The sequence below is a fragment of the Macrotis lagotis genome, chromosome 6, assembly GCF_037893015.1.
Source record: "Macrotis lagotis isolate mMagLag1 chromosome 6, bilby.v1.9.chrom.fasta, whole genome shotgun sequence".
Taxonomy (NCBI): Eukaryota; Metazoa; Chordata; class Mammalia; order Peramelemorphia; family Peramelidae; genus Macrotis; species Macrotis lagotis.
Window position 1 is genome coordinate 169,156,538 of NC_133663.1, and position 19,779 is coordinate 169,176,316.

Here is a 19,779-nt window from a genome sequence, read left to right on the forward strand (position 1 = left end):
CTCTAATCAATACAATGAATAATCATAATTCCAGGAGATCTATGAAGAATTATGCTATCACCCTGTGACAGGGAAATTATGGACTCTAGATACTGAATAAGACACATTTTGTGGATGTGACTGAGGAAGGAATATGTTTTATTCAATTATAAATATTTATTCCAAGGTCTATTTTTTCCTTTATTTTTTTCTTTAACCAATTTGGGAGGTGGTAGATTTGAGAGAAAGAAAAAATGAATGATAATTAAAAAGTGAAATTTGATTAAAATATTTCTTTGATTCTAAGATTCTACTCTTCAAAATTACTTTTAATATTTAGTACTATGAGAATTACTAGTAACTTGAAAGAATGAATATATATTTCCTGAAATGACAAGTTCATCTTGAGAAAAACCCTGAACTTACTTTTTTTGAAAAATTATTTCATTTTGAAGATATAATTAACAATTCATCACAAGACTTTTAACATATTGATGATTTTATTCTTTTATTACAAAACTGTAAAAATGTTTTAAAGTTCTGAGAATAACACTGCATAATAAAAGAAAAAAATTGTCTTTTCCTGTATGAAATATTGCACTGCAAAGGTTTTTTTTTTGTTCCCTTAAGTACTCTAATAAAAATAATCTTTTTTTCCTTGAGGAACTATTCTGAGCACCAGCATTTCAAGAAAAGACATTTCTTAACTTCAGAGTTCATCTTTGGCCTGAAATGACAAAGAATAAAGTTATTAATATCTACACAATATTTTAATTCCTATTTTTGTATTTTTAAAATTGTTCCTTAGTGTGTAAAATAGAAAGGAGAATGGGGGTTCTCACTATGGGGCCTCTGGACCCAAGGTAAACATTTTGTATGGAAGAAATTGGGTGAAAATGAATGCCAAGAACTGTCACTATGGAGAAAAGATAATATAGAAGGAAGAAAGAAGAAGGAAGAGGGATAAGGAATAAGGAGAACTGGGTTTTAGTTCTGTCTTTGATTATAATATTGTCAAATATTTGGATGTGTGATTTTAGGCAACTGAAACCAGGGGAATTCCTTTTCCCATATGCAAGTCTCAGACTTGATAATTTCTAAGTTTTTCTATATTTACCTTCAATCATAAAACAGGCAGGGTGTGGGAGACAGGCAGTTCTTCCCAGTCCTTACTTTGCCTAAGTGATGTATGTGGGGTATAATTATAATCTCATTATGTAGAATAGCTAATCTCTTTTTCTTCCTTCTTTCCTTCCTCTAATTTCCTATCAATTGCGTCCAAGTCTCTGGTGAGTTTACCACAAGGATAAACTAGAGAAGGTTGACTGAGTGGTAGATTATGCAATAATTATAACAATTGTAGGTATAACCTTACATTATAAAAATAACACCCCCCCCAAATTAAGACCATTATGCTAGTGTAGAGGGATGAATGACTAGCCAATATGAATGTGGGTAACATAACTTTTTCATATTATCATTGCAATAGGGACCTAAAAGAGAAAAATAATAATACAAGACTCATTCTTAAGGAGAAACTCTGGCTCTAATTGAAATTTAAAAATGATAAGAGTTTGTAGAATCCAGGAATATGGTCCCTCAAAATCAATTCTGCAAAACTATCAATACTTACAGGAGAAATCATTTAATCTATTTTAAAAAATGAAATATAGTCTTCAAGCATTAAAGATATAATAAAATAGATATTATTAGATGTCTATTCACTTTCAAAACATAGAGGTCTTTATATATATTCTACTAATAAATTTTACATAAGATTCTAGAAAACGCAACCCTTGATCTCATAGATTTTTAACATTTTTTTTGATCTCATAGACTTTTAATAAAATGTTGATTTGACCTTTTCACAAGATCCGAATCCCTATATCTGTTGTTGTTTGTCCTTTTTTCTCAAGGAGGATCGTGATTTAAGGGAGGTGATGCCATAACTTGCAAGTGAGTTAGATTTATATGACATGGTGCTGTGCAAAGTTATCAGCTTCACTTTCTCATCTGGAGCCATCTGGAGCCAGTGAACAGACATGCATCATTATGACTGGGGATGGTCCTGGATTCAGTAAGACCTGATTTTTAAAGCTAGGTCTTTCCCTCAGATCAGTTTGAATGAGGCAAAGCCCATTCAGTGATTAAGTTTAGGAAAGAGAGAGATGATCTAAAGAGACAAAGAATGACAACTTTCCAAAAAGAAGAAGGAAACAAAAAATATTGTTGGAAGGTTAGGACCCTCATGAAACTTCAGTGGTTAAGGCACACGAGAAAGATCTAATGAATATATATGCATATATATATATATATATATATATATATATATATATATATATGTGTTTTTATTCAAAAGGAATCTGTCCTCTGTCATTGAATCCTTTATTTTGACATATTTGATACCTTTACTCACTCTCATCATTGGGCATCTCCTGAATCATTGAAAAAATATGCTGGATGGATCCATCAATTTGTGACCCCAGCTTAGAGTTTTCTGGGCAAAGATACTGGAGTGGTTTGCCATTTCCTTCTCCTACTCATTTTAGTGATGGAAACTGAGACCAACAGGGTTAGGGGATTTGCCCAGGCTCACACAGTTGAGTGTCTGAAGCCAGATTTGAACTCAGAAAGTGGGGTCTCAATTCACTACTTCATCTAGCTGCCTGGGCAAATAGTAGAGCAAAGTAATCCTTTTATTTATCTCTGATTAATTCTCTAACAAACTCTCCACAGTGGTTTTTTCAAAGTTAGGCTCCAATCTATTGTCCAATCCTTTTCCCTCCTGACAGATGGCCTACCCTCCTATTTATAAAGGAAATTGAGAACATCTATTATGAACTTCCTCATTTTCCTAACTCTATAGCCCAAAACCTATTTTATTCTTCTCTTATCCTTTTCTCTTTTCTTCTAATCTCTGAGGATACGGTACTGCTTATCTCTGCCAACACTAACCCTTTCAGTTTGCCTTTCAATCTTACTAGAGCAATTATTACCCTATCTTGCTTTATAATCTTGAATTTCTCCCTTTCTTCTGGCTTCTTTTTTTCACTTTTTTGAAAATAAGCAATCTCATCTCAGGAATACTTTATTTTTTTTATTTTTAGGTTTTTTTTGCAAGGCAATGGGGTTAAGTGGCTTGCCCAAGGCCACACAGCTAGGTAATTCTTAAGTGTCTGAGGCTGGATTTGAACTCAGGTACTACGGACTCCAGGGCCAGTGCTCTATCCACTATGCAACCTAGCCGCCCCCTCAGGAATACTTTAAAACCAACAAACATTTCCCTTGACCATACTATGTCTCAAGTTATCATTTTATTTCTCTTCAGCAGTATTTCTGCAATTAACTAGTTCTAAATGAACCTGAATAGACTTTCCTGCCTAACATCAATGAAACATAATTGCACAGGTGATCAGCTAATTAGACAGCTAAGACCCAGCAATGGATCAAATGCCTGGCTTGGAATCTGGAAGATCCAAGTCAAAATTCCATACTATACATATATTGACTGTATGACTGGGTAAGTCATTTAACCTCTGTGAGCCTCAAGATCCTTTGCTACAAATTGGAGAAAATAAAGGCACCTTCTCACAGGATTGTCCAGAGAATCAAAGAGGGAAATTTATGTAAAGCATTTTGTAAATCTTAAAGCATTACACATATTCTGGATAGTATTATAGCTACAATCATTGTGATTATTAAACTTCTGTTTTAAGATCTCTAGTAATGAGAAACATTTCTCCAAACAGACTATTATGCTTTTAGATTGATCTATTGCAAAGATTTTTTTCCCTTTATACTGATCTGAGACATGCCTTTCTGGGAAGAAGAAACCAAAGCTAACCTTGTTCTAACTATTGTGCCAGACTAACACTGTAGGTTACTAAGGCAGGTATGTCAAAGGAATATCATAACCATAACACAGTTTGATTTCTATACATTTAACAAAGCTTCTCATTTTGTCTTTGTGGGTAAAATTAAAATGTGCTAGGGAAAATTCTGAATCAGATCTTAACCTGATCTAAAAGGTGGTAATTAATACATTGATTAGATTCAATTTATGTATTCCAACTTTATATATTTTTAGGTTTTTTTGCAAGGCAAATGGGGTTTAGTGGCTTGCCCAAGGCCACACAGCTAGGTCATTATTAAGTGTCTGAGACCAGATTTGAACCCAGGTACTCCTGACTTCAGGGCTGGTGCTTTATCCACTGCGCCTCCTAGCCACCCCCAATTTATGTATTCCAAAGATTCATCCATGAAATCTCATATTAGGAATGGCAATTCGAATAGGGGACAGATGTGAGAAAGTATTATGGAAGTATAATTAAAGGGACATGGCAAACTGGATTTGGAGTGAGTGAGTGAGTGAGTCAAGGATATCACCATAGGAGAATAAATGAATAGCATCACCAGTAACAGTACAAAGAGTAAAGTCAGAAGAAGCACAGTTTGGTGAAATGGAACAATAGCCGAACCTACCATTTTTCTATGGCAATTACAGGGAAAGAGGTCATCTTCAGACTGAGATTCCACCTTCTCCATGCCATCTCGAACTTTGGGTTCAGTCACTTGTAAACTAGCATATTCCTAGTTAAAAAAGAATACTACATTTCCATTCTAAGATACAGAACTTCCAATACCTTTTGAGGAATTGAATATGTTAGAATTTTACTTTTATGCAGTAAATGTTTGCTGAATTAAATTGAATCTAACCTAACAAGTGTCTTGCCACAGACTTCTGATATGGTAAAATCCCTCACCCATCACAGTCAGTGCTGTCCCTGCTACATTGGGTCCCACCCTTGGGGAAGAGGTTGGGGGATCACATTCCCCAGCAGCCTAGTGGGGAGTCCCATGGGATGAAGGGGGCTGTCCCATTTGCCACCTAGAGGGAGGAACCCCCAAGTGAGGCAGGGACAGCACCCTGCACTACCTTCTAAATTAAAAGAAAAAAATGGGTGTTCGGAAGCACATTCTTAGAGACCCTTGCTATATCAAGCTTTAATGCACACTAGAGTAAAGCTACATTGCATTTTTCAATCCTGAAACAGATTCTGGACACAGGGATCCATTAAGTCCATATTATTTATTACTACTTGCTCTGCATTAGACTTTTCATGTTGTCAGATTTTATTATCAATTGTGTTTAGATTGCTAGCCCTAATAATTTCCATCTATGGCAACAATTTCCTAGTTTTTTTCCCTGATTGTTTTTAAAGAAGCATAGCAAAGAGTCAAAATATGATTTATAGTGTTTAAAGAGACCTTATTGTAGCAAATATTTCACAAGAAACACATTACAGACCAATTCATTGATAAATAGATCACCACTTATTCCCTAAGGTTAACTGCATATTCCCAATTTATAGTGACCTTTTCCATTATTTGTCCTTTGGTTTTTTGATTATGTATAATGTGTCCCTGATTTTCTATCATTCACAATTACAAAAAGATATAGTTATACGATTGTGTGTGTGAGTTTACAAATTATCTAGCAGAATATCACCTATACCATGGAAGTATTTACACCATAAGTTTTGTTTATATCACCTTTGCAAATACTGACCTGGAAAAGCTTGAAATAATAACAAAATATGTTATCACCCATGAGGTTGTTTCTTGCAAATTCTTGTCCTGCTTTTGCTATTGCCTTTGCCTATGGAGAAAAACATTATTCATTTTTATATAACTTTACAACTAGCTTTCTTTTTTGAAGTGAATAAAATGTTCCAATGTATTCATCAAAGTAATGAGGGAAGTCAGAAAAACAGAAGATGGCATAGACAGGGATTTTTATCTGGGAAAGGAAATGTTTAATTCTCCTCACAGACCAAGCAAAGGCATATTAAAGCAAGGTGGTTTGGGAATTCAAATTAGAGAGAAAAATACCAAACAAGAATTGGAAGAAATTTCTCCCTCCCTAAGGATATATAAAATAAATGAGAAGACATTTCATGAAATGAATAAGAACTCAATTTCAATTCTATGCCTTTTAGTGAGCAATTATTTTAGAGGGTGCTTTCCTAAAACTTCTCATTTCTAATGAAAACTACAATTATCCCCTTACGGGTGGAGGAGTGCTAGCTTCCTATCAAAATGCCTAATGATCCCTTCATTTTCTTGCCACTGGCAGTGATCCATTTGCTGTATTAGATAGCATAGCTGCTGCTGGTTTACATACTACAAAGTCACTGATTATGAAATGCATACAACTTAACGCTAGATTTTTGGTGAACATATATGTAGTGGGGAATTAGACTGAGTTTCTCCTCCAGTGTAAACTATGAGGGTGGAAGAGGAGGGAAATTAAAATAGCTTCCATGGGGGAAAAGTTTATTCTTTTCTGGAGGAGGTCTACACAATATGATCCCAAGACTTGCTAGATCCAGAACATTTAAATTACCAATTTTCTAGACTTCTCCTTTGAGTCCCTCTCCCAGTACATTTTTCTCTTCCCACCTTCCTCCACTCCTCCTTTTTAGTTTTCTTTTGAGTATTATCTTTCTCCACTAGGTTGAAAACAATTTGAGAGCAAAAACTTTTGTTTTCATTTTTATATCTTTACCACTTAGCAGAGGGTTTGGTAATAGACTCTTAACAAATTTCTAAACAATATTTCTACCACTAATTTGGGGCAGGTAGGAGGCATAGAAGATAGAGTACTGGCCCTAGGTCAGGAGAACCTGAGTTCAAATCCAGCCTCAAACAGTTAATAATTACCAAGTTTGTGTGACCTTGGGTAAATACAAACCCTATTCTATTACAAAAAAAACAAACAAAACCAAAACTAAAATATTTCTTAATAATATTTCAAATCTTCACCTTCTCATCTATCACATTGCTCTGCATACAGTCAATGCTTAATACATAGTTGTTGAATTGAGATGATGAAAGTTTTGCCTTACCTCTTCATCATGGTCTTTAGCCCATTGAAGTTTTTCCAATAGATCACTCAGGTTGCTTTCCACTGGTATGTAATGTTTCCAAGGCTGCAGTTCTTGGTAAAAGTGTTCATAATAAATAGAGTCTTGCTTTAGCACAACACTGTTGCCAACTAGTAGATAAGGCAGCCGGTATGCTGCAACAGTACCATCTACATTAATCTGATACTTGTGCTGTAAAACAAGATACACCAGACAAGAATTGCAATTAGGTTTCCTTCTCACTCCCCCAGACACAGTTTGAGCAAATGATTCCCCCCCTTTCACCATTCAGTTAATGTTATCATGTTCATGTTCTATTGTTCCATGTATACTAACTGGGAACTAAATGTTCAATTTGGATGCTGACCTGAGATCACAAAATCAGCAACAAGGCTAACTTTGAAAGAACTTTTTTTTTTTAATGGGAGATTTTACTCAGAAGGTGACAGAGTAAGGAATATTATGTCTATTTGTGAAAATATAATGGCTGTAGTGGTTTATTTATTTCACATGTGTGCCTAATGAGATCACGTTCTGTCTCTCTTAAACACCAGATGGCAACACAAATGTCTTCTGGGAATAACAAGCCTTGGGACAAAAGAGCTTGAAAACTGGAATGCTTACAGAACTATTATAACTGGAAACTTCTAATATATAGAAAATATTTTGGATTGAAAAAATAAAAAAGTTAGTGAAAATAATAGAGGCCCTTGAGAACTCAGAAGTAAAGTAGTTACACTAATGTACACTTTATAGAACTGTGGGTTAGTTGGTTTGACCACATTTGGAATAAAAAAAACTGGAACAATTTATATATTAAAAAAAGTCATTAAATTGTATAGCCCCTGACCCAGAAATACTAATTATAGGGATATAGTTCAGCAATCAACAACATAATAATCCAAATATGTGTTAATATTTTTGTATTTTTTTAATTTTTTAATTTTGTATTTGTATATTTTGTAATAAGAAAAAAATTTGGAAAATAGAAGCCTATCATCTGGAAAATGGCTAAACAAATTCATGTTGTGAATTCTTTGCAACACAAATTCAGAAAAATAGATTTGATAGAACTTTTTGTATTCTCTGCACCTAGCACAGTACCTTAATCTAAAGTGCCTCATAAATGTTTTGTGCAGCTGTCAATGGTAGGAGATATGTAACAAAACATTTAATGATTAATAAAAAGGGTAGAACTAAAAAAGTCAAACATGTAATTTTAATTATAAAAACAAATTAATGTGAAGTGAAATGAGCAAAAACAAGAGAACATTATCTCAATGGCAGCAAAAAATAATTTTAAGGAAAACAACTTTAAAAGACTTCCATTCTCTGATCAAAGCAATGAACAATAATGACTTCAAAAGACTGATAATTAAAAATACCTTTCATCTCTTGTCAGAGGATAGACTTAGATGTGAATTCACAGCCATGGTCAACATGTTGATTTGCTTTGCTGAATTATATATGTGTCTTTATCTATATGGAAGGGGTTCTATTGGGGAGTTGTGGAAGGATGATTGACCAGTAGGTAATGAAACATATGCAACAAAAAACACCCAGTAAAATATTTTTTTAGTGGCAGCTAGGTGTCACAGTGGATAGAGCACTGACCCTGGAGTCAGGAGTACCTGAGTTCAAATCTGCCCTCAGACACTTAATAATTACTCAGCTGTGTGGCCTTGGGCAAGTCATTTAACCCCATTTGCCTTGCCAAAAAAACCCCCCTAAAAATATTTTTTAAATGCACAGACGAAAACATAAAAAAGTGCAGAAGGGGATACAGATAAGAGAATTTTGTTATTATCTTGTTAAATTTAATATATACCAAAGCAAACTGTTACAATTCAGTTTCTTATAAAAATTCCTTTATTCTTTGCATAGTAAAAATGTTGTGTTTGCTGATGATTGATAATTTCACACACAAAAAAAGAAATATTACAGGCAATAAGACATGCTGGCATGGAAAACCCAGTATATATGCAGGTTCCTAATCACAGAGTTAGCATCTTACCTTGGTTCATCTGCTTGCCTCCTTCCTCTATCACCACCACAGAATTTTCAAAGATTACTCAGTAAGCCTAATGTGAATTATTCCACAGACTGGAAAAGGATTTGGTGGGATGAGGCTATTCTCCATACTAAGAGCAATTCATGTTAGCCCCTTTTGCTCTTAGCGAAACAGTGGTGATAAGGCAATTGGCCTGAGGCTAGTATGTTTCCCCCAAAGGACTTGGGAATAGCCACCTGGAGGCCAATAATTCTTATCCTGAGCCAGTTATAAATAATATATGTGTGTGTGTGTGTGTGTGTGTGTGTGTGTGTGTGTGTGTGTGTGTGTGTGTGGCTTTGGGAAAAGAGAGAATGGGTTTAAGGTTTTATGGGCAAAATGCTTTAATAAAACAAAATTTAGAATTTAAATGAAGATAAACATTTGAGAATTACAAAAGTTAATTACAAAAATTAAAACCCCTGAGAAAAAGTTATGAAAACAATGATGTCTTACCTTAAAGAAATCAAAAAATGAAATGTGCTTCACAATAGGCCCATATAAACTTTCATCGTGTTTAAAAAAGAAAAAGTTGGTAAAAGCAGCATCTATAAGTTCTGGATGTTTTCTACTGAGTTTTACAAGCTCAAGTCTTTCTTTCCGGCTGTCTCGTCCTCTCCAGAGGGCTGTAGTATTTTTGTTTTCCCATGGGGGTCCTGTGTTAGCTTGGACAGACATCATATCCAAACTCACTCTAGAAGATAGAAAAATCAAAAGAATTTTCCCTCTAAAATTGTCATATCATTGATTCACAAGTTTTACGTATTAGAAATCATATAATTACATAATCCTAAATAATCACAGAATGAATAACTCATAGATCAATGTTTTATTAGGATAATAGTCAGTAGAGAAACAAAACTCCTGCTCTGAGAAAACTTTAAGTGACTTCTTACCGGCCCATAGTTTCTAAAACAGAGTCAGTCAAATCATAGGTTGGCATCACAATATCTTTGGAATCAGTAGATCCACACCAGGAAAATATGGGATGTAGGTTTGCATTGGATTTCCTTTTCTCCAAAGGCCAATCTCCTAAATTAACAAAAAACTCAACATCTGGCATTTTCACCTAAGAAAATAAAAATTAATTCTGGTGATTTACTGATATTAGAATAATTAGTTGTTTCATAGTTTTTTCTTAGAATACTATTTTATCAGTCAAATCAGAAATGAAAATCCAATGAAAAGGTGGAATTATTCTTTCTATTAAATTTACTTGGCCTGGAATCACTGAGTTTCCATTACTAATTTTGATTGACAAATGTTTCTCTAAAAAAAGATCCATATTTTTTTCTACAAAAGAAAATCCGAATAACTTAATAACAATAAAATAAGAAATCTCTTTAGAGAGGGAGGGAGATGGAGAAGCAAGGGAAGGAATGTGGAAAAAAGGAGAGGGAAAGAATTGGGAGGAAGAGGAAGAAGTTAGGAAGAAAAGAGACTGGTATGGGGGGACATACTGGACTCGTAGATATGCTTTGAAAACAAGTTAAAAATTCAGTTTTTGATCTAACATTTATCTTTACATCATGAAAAATATAACCAGTTATTTTTCTACTGGCTGAAAAAAATTAATATTCACTGCATTATATAAAGCCTATTTTCTTTATCTTAATAATGAGGCAGAACAGAATGAAGATGGAGTCAGAAGCACCTTGCTTCAAATCTGAACTCTGATATTTAATGGTTCTGTAACTCTAAGCAAGGCAATTAACTTCTTGTGAGCCTCAGGCAAGTCTCTCAGACTTATCTACCAAATTTTAGAGGGATTACCATTTGTATTAGTGATAGAATTAGAGGTTCTGGCATTTGATTTTTTTAAAATAATTTACTTTTATATATCATTTACAAAGCATTGCTTAAATGATCTTATTAGCTTGTTAAATAGCTCTGCTGGGATTGATAGGGCAGATGTTATTATTCCATTTTATAGATCAGGAAACCATATATTTATGTTTATATTTTTTTACTTGTAAAGTAGATTTATTTCCCAAGCGAGATTTCCATTGTGTTAGTAGGAGAGAAGAATTAAAAACTCAACCTAGTACTCAAAGCAAAGGAGTTATTCTCCCCTCTCTCCCCGACACCTCTGTTTCTATCTCTCAGCTGATTCTCTTACTATGCTACAATATTCATTGTTTCTTCTACAAAAGAGAGATAAGAATTCTTCTTATATAGTTCCATACTTGCATAATATTTGTTGAGTGCATTGTGATCCTCCGACCTATTTGCCCTGACCATGGAAGTGCTTTACAAATGTTTGTTGTTTGACTGATTATTTCATTTACATTATACATTATAAAACAAGGAAATAAAACAGAACAAATGTCTTTGATTCAATAAATATTTGTTGAATATTTGACTGATTCAATAATTAACTGAACAAGCATTTATTAAATCCTTACTATGCAGCAGGCACTGTGCTAGTATTAGGAATGAGGAGACAAAAATAAAATGCCTCTTGCCCTCAAGGAACTTATATGGGGGAAAAGGGTATGGAGTATCAATCAAATAGATAAGAGATACATTATACAAAGGAGATACAAGATAATTTGGGGGGACGAGCTATTTAGGGAATCAGCAAAAATTTCTTATAAGTAGCATTTGAGCTGAAGGAAGCTCATAACTCATTTCAGGGTGGCTGAGGTGAAGAGCCAGTTATTTCAGATACTGAGGACATCTGGTTCAAAGGAAAAAGAGAGAGGAGCTGTAAATGTGTATAACAACAGCATGAGGATCACTTTGATTGCAATATAAAGTGCTATAAGGAGAGAAATGTACAAAAAATTTGGAAAGGTAAAGCAGCAACTACAGTGTGAGTGGTTTAAAATTTCATAGGAAATTTTGTTTTTATTCTAGAGGCAACTGGATGTTCCTGGAGTTTCCTGAGCAGGAGAGTGACATGGTAAGAATTTAGGTTTAAGAATATCAATTTGTGGTGATGAGGTGGATAGAGCACCACCCCTGGAGGAACTGAGTTCAAATCTGGTCTCAGACCTAGCTGTGTGACCTTGGGCAAGTCACTTAACCACATTGCCTTACAAAAAAAATAAAGATAAGGAAATGAAAAAAAATATATCAATTTGCGGGGCGGCTAGGTGGTGTTGTGGATAGGCACTGGCCTTGGAGTCAGGAGTACCTGGGTTCAAATCCAGTCTCAGACACTTAATAATTACCTAGCTGTGTGGCCTTGGGCAAGCCACTTAACCCCATTTGCCTTGCAAAAACCTAAAATGTATATGTGTATATATATATATATATATATATATATACACATATATATACATATTTATATCAATTTACTATATGTGTGGAGGATGAATTGGAGAGACTAGGGCAGGGAGATAGAAATTCTGCAATCTACAGGCCATTATATTGGTCCAAATAAAAGGTAACGAGGTCCTGAACTAGCATAGTTGCCACATGACTAGATAGAAAGGAATGATATCAGATTGTGGAAGTATTATTGACAAGCCTTAGCTATAGGTTAGATAGAGGAGAAAGGTGAAGGCAGAGCTGAGAATGATTGTGAACTTAGGTGACTAGGTGGAGTTTTCAATGGAAATATGGCTGTTAACCAGGGAAGGTGGTTTTGGGGGAAAATTTTTTTTTAAAATTTTGAACAATGGAAAAATCCAATTGGAGACGTCTAATAGACAAGTTTGTGGAATCAACAGTTGGTGTCTTTCATCAGCAAGTCTAATATTAATTATTTATATATGGATGTCAAAATATTACACTAAAATCTTCATCCTATCCCCTCTCAATGCATGTAGGCTTTACATATTGAAGAATCCAAAATATTTCATTTTATGGCTGTTTAATCTATGAGGTTGTCCTCTGATTTGGACTGTAAGGAAAATATTTAAACAATGCTATAATACAGAACACCAGTGATATTTAACAGTCTATAATATTACATAGAAAGAAGCATTTGAGATGGGTATTTTAATCAAGAGATAAAATATACTTACTTTTCTGGTCAAAGAAAGTAGTATGGCATCCATGAAAATCCTAAAACCTACATGTTCACCATGAGTCTTTATATAAATCTGAAAGAAAATTTTAAATCAGTCATACCAGTCAAAACATATCGCTTTAAGAAGAAGAAAGTAATATGATATTGCTATTTTTATAAAATCCTAGTTATATATATAATATACATGATACAAAATAATAATAGTAGAAAAGAAATGAAGAACATTACTTCATATATTATTGTACTGTGTAAATTCAGTGACCCTCCATGTTTTAATCTTCCTTGACTTTAGGAAGGGTGGTCCTGCATGCAAGGACACTGCACTAAATCTACTAATGGTATTATTTTCATTGCTAATTCCATCTCCTCATAATGATACTCATACTCATTTATCCCATCTCTTAATTAAAATCCTGGACTGATCAAAATACATAAAGAACTAAGGCAGCACTTACTCCACCTCCTCACAATGGAATAATCCAATCAAACTATCTTTGCCCTAAAAAGGAAGATGTTTACTCTTATCTATAAAAGCTGGTCACCTGTTAAAGCTGGGGAGTCCCAGCACTTACCCACCAATACATTCTTTCTTGTTGTTAATAAACTCCTTTTTAAACTTTCTCTTAGCTAGGTTTTACCTCTTTAATCAATGCAAAGGACCAAACATAGAATATTCCTTTTAACAGTACCTTGTTATCTTTTAAGGTATAGTGGCACAAGCTCTGTCTTTGTCCAAACCTCTGTGGTATTTCTACTGCAATCTTATCTGGATCCACTGTGGGGAAAGGTGCAAGGTCTCTCTGGATCTGGGGGATGCTTTGAGGGCAGTTCATCTCCTCTAGCCAGATAGCACTGTCTTCAATAGGACAGTTACAGTTTTCATGGTAGACAGGTCCTAATTACATATACAAGTCATATATCAAAGTTTAGCAGCAATTATGTCATTTAGTATTCTTACATTCACAATACATTACAACCATTACATTAAAAAAAATTTTGGACAAATTAGAGGGGAATGATAGATTATTAAATATTATATTATTATGCTAGAATATTTTAGTGCCAATTTTTCTAGTAACCAAACTTACCTGGGGGGTCAAGAAGAATCCATTATATACCAAATTCTGTAATGTGTTAAAAAAAAGATTATGTTACAATTGTGCTGTCCTTTTGAGTTCAAGTCGTGATCCCCACTGAGTTAAGCAAGAAGACAACTGTTACCACCACCAAGGACAAGTGCTTATATTAAAAGTAAGAATGATTGTATCTTTAGGGAACTTAATAGAGTAGATTGATACTGGGTCTTAAGTCATTCAGGTAGTAATTGGTAGGGTTAGGATACTTTGTTAATATTAAAATATATTGTCTAAATAAAGGGCTACTTCTATTTAGGATTAAATTTTGTATTATTGATAGTAAACAATTTTAATGGGTACATATTTTTAAAAGAAGACTAAGATTGTTCCTGTGATTTTCATGAAACCCTGAACTGAACTTAATTCATAGAGTGATTGGAGAGATTATATATATCTAAATTTATAGTTTACACTTTGGGAGTAAGAAAATGAATTGACAGAAAGGCAGCATACTATAATGAAAAGTGTGGAAAACAAAATCAGAAAACCTGAAAATTAATTGTAGCCATATGAGTTGTAAAAGCACCTTGTAAACTATGAAATGTTATTCAAAGGTAAAGAATTACTGCTAAATATTAACAATTTTCTTGCTGAAAATTTAAAGCCCTAGACTATTTCAATATCTTCATTTCTTTTTTTCTCTTTTAATTTTATTTTAATTATCAAATAACTACTTTCTCTCTCTACCCATTAAAATGACAAAAAAATAAAAAAAACCCAAAATCACACCCTTACTTCTTTTTTCCCCCGATCATCCAGCTTTTGGGTTTCCTCTGGAAATTACAGTCACCAAGTTTTAATATTCACTTAATAAATTGTCCTTATCTAACTAAAATCCTATTTTGATGTGTCAATAAGGAATGAAAATGACTCTATATCCCAAAATTCTATAAAAGAATATCATAGGATCTGAGTTCAAATCCAACCTCAGACTCATAATAATTACCTAACTGTGTGACCTTGGGTAAGTTAACTCCACTACCTGAAAAAAAAAAGAGCATCATAACCCCAGATAGGTTCTTTCAAGCTGGAAAGGTTTTAATCTACCCAAGGATTCAGATTACATATCTATTGTCCAAGTAACTGAATAGATAAATATTGGGACATGTGGTTTTTCTCAGCTGACCCTTTTTTGACTACAAAACTCAAGAAGACAGTCTACTAAGATGTAGAAGTATTTGCATTAGCAAGCATATCCACATTAATGAAATCAGGAATGCTTAAACTATGAAGGCAATTACTTTTCCCAACATTCTGACTACAAATTTAAAATTCTAAACTGTCAAATAACTACTTATTGGGCCATTTTCTATCCTGAATTTGAATTTCCCTTTGGGAAATGCATCATTATTTTCTTATTTTACTTGTTGAAAAAGAGGTTATGTCTTTCTCAAGAACTGCCAATTGTGTCAGTTCAAGGAGCATAAAGTTTTGTAATTCTTCACTTTTTAGGTAGACATGATGACACCCTCCTTAGAAATTTTAAAATGATCTTTGCTTCCCCAATATTATTCAACCTATTCTAAGTGATTTGGGTGAAATAAGTTGTAATTAGATTGTAAATTCCTTTATATTCTCCACAGTTTCTTGCACAGTGCTGTGAACATCATTTAATATTTAATGAAATATTGGGTAGGAGAAGAAAAAGTGGCCATATTTATGGTCATAAATATCTTTTATTAAAAATGACTGAATAACTTAAAAATTATCAAACTGTTTTACAATCTATAAACATGTCATGTTGTAGCTGCAAAAATATTTGGTTTTCCTCACTTAGCTGCCAAGACCAAGCTAGTTAGGTTCAGGGGAAGATTGCCCACTCTCTAGGGGGTTATTGGAGGTGGGGGGAAGAATGCCAAGAACCATGAAGACAGTTTAATAATAGATGGAGGGCTTGTTGTGATTTTAACATTTGATAGTATATACATCCATGAAATAATGGTGAATTTTTATGAGAAAATAAAACCACAATTGCTTATTTGTCTAGTTTTTCCTTCATAGATTGTACTTTTTTTTATCTAAATATTCTCATTCTTCTTTAGCTAAGCTATAAATTCTTTTCTGATCCAGTCTTGGAAGAACTTTTTTCTTTTTGTCAAGTTTCTCAAGCATTACTTTCATATGAATTCACTTTAATTTATTCTTTTTTTGGCGGCCTAGTTCCCTTATCTCTTTCAGATTAGGTGTGCCATAGTTACAGATTTCATTATTGACTGGCATGGGAGTTTTTTTTTTAGGTTCTTTTTTTGTTTGCAAGGCAAAGGGGTTAAGTGGCTTGCCCAAGGCCATACAGCTAGGTAATTATTAAGTGTCTGAGGTTGGATTTGAACTCAGGTCCTCCTGACTCCAGGGCTGGTGCTCTATCCACTGCGCCACCTAGCCACTCCGGCATGGGAGTTTTTAGACACGCTGCTTCTAATCTGGGCCCATTTGCACCTTTTTAGCTAACCCAGTCCCTAGGTTAGCTAAATGAATGTCAGACTTAATACAGATGATCAATTTACTATGGCTCAGAAATCCCAAGCTCAAGCAATACATCAGCCTCAGTCTCTAGGATAGCAGAGATTATAGAAGTGTACTACATTTTCTATTTCAAATGACTTAGTAAGGGTCTTCAAAATAAAATGTTTATGTTTCTAAATGTTTCTATCAAGGAATTAGAAATTATTATTTGTTTCTGGGTTTTCAAGAAATATGCAAAATTGCTGCAATTAATCATTTCTTAATTACCTTTCAAAATATATGGAGACTTGGCTACATGCTGACCCTGGAATTTAACTTCTATCTTTAGATTTTTATAGCTTGCATACATTCTGTATCTCACAATGAAGGATCCATCCTTTCGGTCCAAAACCTGTACGCCAACTCGTGTGAACTGTTCATCTGGAGCTGAGATCTTAACATGGAATACCTTTTCACCTGGAGAGGAAGTGAACCTATAACAGGAATTATGACAAGTTTATAAGGACATAAAAATCATCTATTAATAAAGTTCTCTAACCGTTCTCCAAATTGTGTCCACAGGAAATTTGTAGCTTAATCATGATAATAAAGAGCCTTTATTACTCTCCTTTGCCTTTTATTTTATTCTCTCCTTTTCATTTTCTGATAAATACTTCTGGTACAGAAGTAGCAAAAATGTACCACAGATGCAGAAAGATGGAGAAAAGGCAGTTGAGGAAGCAATGATGTTTGCAATAGAAAACTTTCCAAGAAAAGTGTTTGACATATCTATGTGAACAAGATTAATCTTGCATATAACTACTTTAAACAAACAGAAGCGAAGATCTTAAAAAAGAATGATTAGTGAGCTATAATACATACATATATATATATATATATATTAGGACATTGATTTTTCTGAATATCTGAGCAATCAAATAATATGATGACCAAAGTCACCATCCTTTAATTTTAAAACCAAATAGAGCATTTAAAATTAATGTTCCTATTCAAAAACAAACTTTTCTATATCTGTATTAACTGGCCCATCCAAAGATTCTGCTTCTACAGAACTCTTAGAAGAACATTCATTACTAGGGATTTTAAAATCATTGACTATTAAAAACTTGGCAAAATGAACCTCTTACAGTGGTGATATTTCTCTTCTAACAATAATTCAGGGACTTCATACTTTGCTACCTCTCTGTTAGAAATAATTTTGCAGTTTTCCTTGGACATGTTTAACTTCAAGGGCAGACCACTAGATGGAGCTGAAATGAAGCTTGTAATCTAGATTAAAAATTGGGTCGAAATTGATTTTAGATGTCTTAAACATGAATCAATCAGTCTAAAAGTGTTTATTAAGCACCTACCACATGTCAGGCACTGTAAGTAATCACTGTGATTACAAAGAAAGTAAAAAACCTGATCTCTGCTTCCCAAAAACTTATTCATTCTTACTGCTGAAAAAGTTAAGAGATTTTAAAACAAAGGAGGTTCTCACTATGCAAATGAAATATTGAAGGATTAGGGTGAAACAGAGGGGTTTCCAAGTTCTTGATAATTCTCTATCATGTTTAAGAAAATGTGTCAATAAAAGGTTTGGTGGTCAGGCTTTATTGGCCAATTAAAGGTAGAAGGTGGGAGAACTGGCATATATAAGGTTAACAGTATTTGCTATAGAGGAATTCAGAATTTTTTTTAAAATCTGAAAATTCTAAAAAATAAAATTTGTTTGAAGAATTTCACTTGTTTCCTCCCTTCCTCTTTCCCCCCACTTCCCGGAAATAACCTATGAAATTAAGTTGGATTTAAGCCATGCTCAAAAATAAAATTAAGGAGAATCTAACTTACTTACTTCTGACCTGAGGAATCCACAGCCTGAATATAGAAATACCGGGCAGGCAGAACAACATTGGCTTTTAGGCCAGGTCCCCATATCAAACAGTTTTCTGGGTTTAGTTGTTGCTCTTCACCGTTTGCAGCAAATGCTGGAGTTGTTCCCAGAAAGAGGTAGCAAAGCAACAAAATGCTAAACATTTACAAAATTTATTGTTGAAACAGCACACTGACAATGAAGCTTCTAATGCAGTCAGCACCAGTAGGGAACGTGCCACTTCGTCCTGTGAAGAAACGTTCATTCACCAGTTATAGCTGCAAACACATCAGCTAATTGCAACAGCAAGTACATTCGAAGTCAATTTTCCTTAACAACAACAAAAACAACAACAATAATAATAATAAATAATAATAATGCAAAGTTCAAATACCTCTACTTTACTCCAGGAGAGTTACCCGCAGGAGATGGGGATTCTCTTTAAAGTATGCTAACCCTGCAGAGGATTCAACTAAATACCACACCGTTCCTTCTGCAATGAATAAAATTAACTTTTCTTTTACACGCTTGCAGCCAGAGCATCACCTTGGGTGAGTGGGCCTCCAAGACCAGCCAAAGATGAATACAAAAGTGATTGGCTCTGTTCTCAGACTAGCTAAATAATCTCTTTTCCAGACGGATGTAATTGTTAAACATATCTTTGACTTCAGGGGCATTCTGGGATCTGTAGTTCACGTAATTGAAATAGTGGAGATCTGAGGGATAGCATTTAGCAGAATCTCATTTATTCCACACAATACCTGTTTTTAGCGAGAAGAAAAAATATCATTAATTCTAATCAGTATTCAGAATATGAAGCACTGCAGCCTGGAGTCACAAAGAACCCTATATGCTTCTCCAAAACTCACCTCTTAGAAATTTACACTTTTATAATCATTGAATATCTCTATAGTCATGGATCAGAACTTAAATTTGAACAAAGCATCACTTTGAAATTGAGTGATTCTTAATTGCAGAATTGAATACTTCAGAAAGGAATATCTTTTCTCTTCCTTACTACCCTCAAAAGATAGTGGACGTGGAGAGTCTTCTGGAAATAGGAAAAGAAACTTCAGTTCCCAGAGTCCTGTAGGACAGGATTTAAGTGAGACAATGAGAGAGGGAGAGAGGGAAGGAAAGATTGCATTGTGGAAGTTGTAGTATTTTTAGACAAAGTTGGGGTATTGTAGTGACCAGAGGTCTCCTTCATTAGGCAAGCAGGAGCTACCTACTAACTGGGTTGGTCTTAAATTTGTATACTACAGGCTCCTCCCCATTGCATAGCCTAGAGAAGGGTCTTAATCTAAGACCTCACAATAAACAAGTATCATCAGTGGACCCAGGTTCCTACTTATCTTAGAAGGGTAAAATCTGCTAAAAGTTGAAGAAAA

General features: G+C 34.2%; 1 protein-coding gene across 3 annotated transcripts; it reads right to left on the minus strand.

Annotated features, from left to right (window-relative positions):
• Positions 1-478: 478 nt before the first annotated feature.
• Positions 479-19,031, minus strand: POGLUT2 (protein O-glucosyltransferase 2). Of its 3 annotated transcripts, XM_074191990.1 has the most exons (11): positions 18,783-19,030; positions 18,371-18,635; positions 16,801-17,006; positions 13,624-13,829; positions 12,930-13,007; positions 9,852-10,024; positions 9,412-9,649; positions 6,888-7,097; positions 5,549-5,638; positions 4,462-4,569; positions 479-706 (listed from the first exon to the last, which is right to left on the minus strand). In XM_074191990.1, the coding sequence occupies exons 2-11, from the start codon at positions 18,550-18,552 to the stop codon at positions 689-691; spliced, it is 1,509 nt and encodes a 502-aa protein (XP_074048091.1). In that variant the 5' UTR covers positions 18,553-18,635; positions 18,783-19,030; the 3' UTR covers positions 479-688. The 3 variants fall into 3 exon arrangements, with proteins under 3 accessions (XP_074048091.1, XP_074048090.1, XP_074048092.1); XM_074191989.1 differs by lacking the exon at positions 479-706 and having other exon boundaries at positions 713-4,569; positions 18,783-19,031; XM_074191991.1 differs by lacking the exons at positions 479-706; positions 18,371-18,635; positions 18,783-19,030 and adding an exon at positions 14,023-14,058 and having other exon boundaries at positions 713-4,569; positions 16,801-16,887.
• Positions 19,032-19,779: the final 748 nt, after the last annotated feature.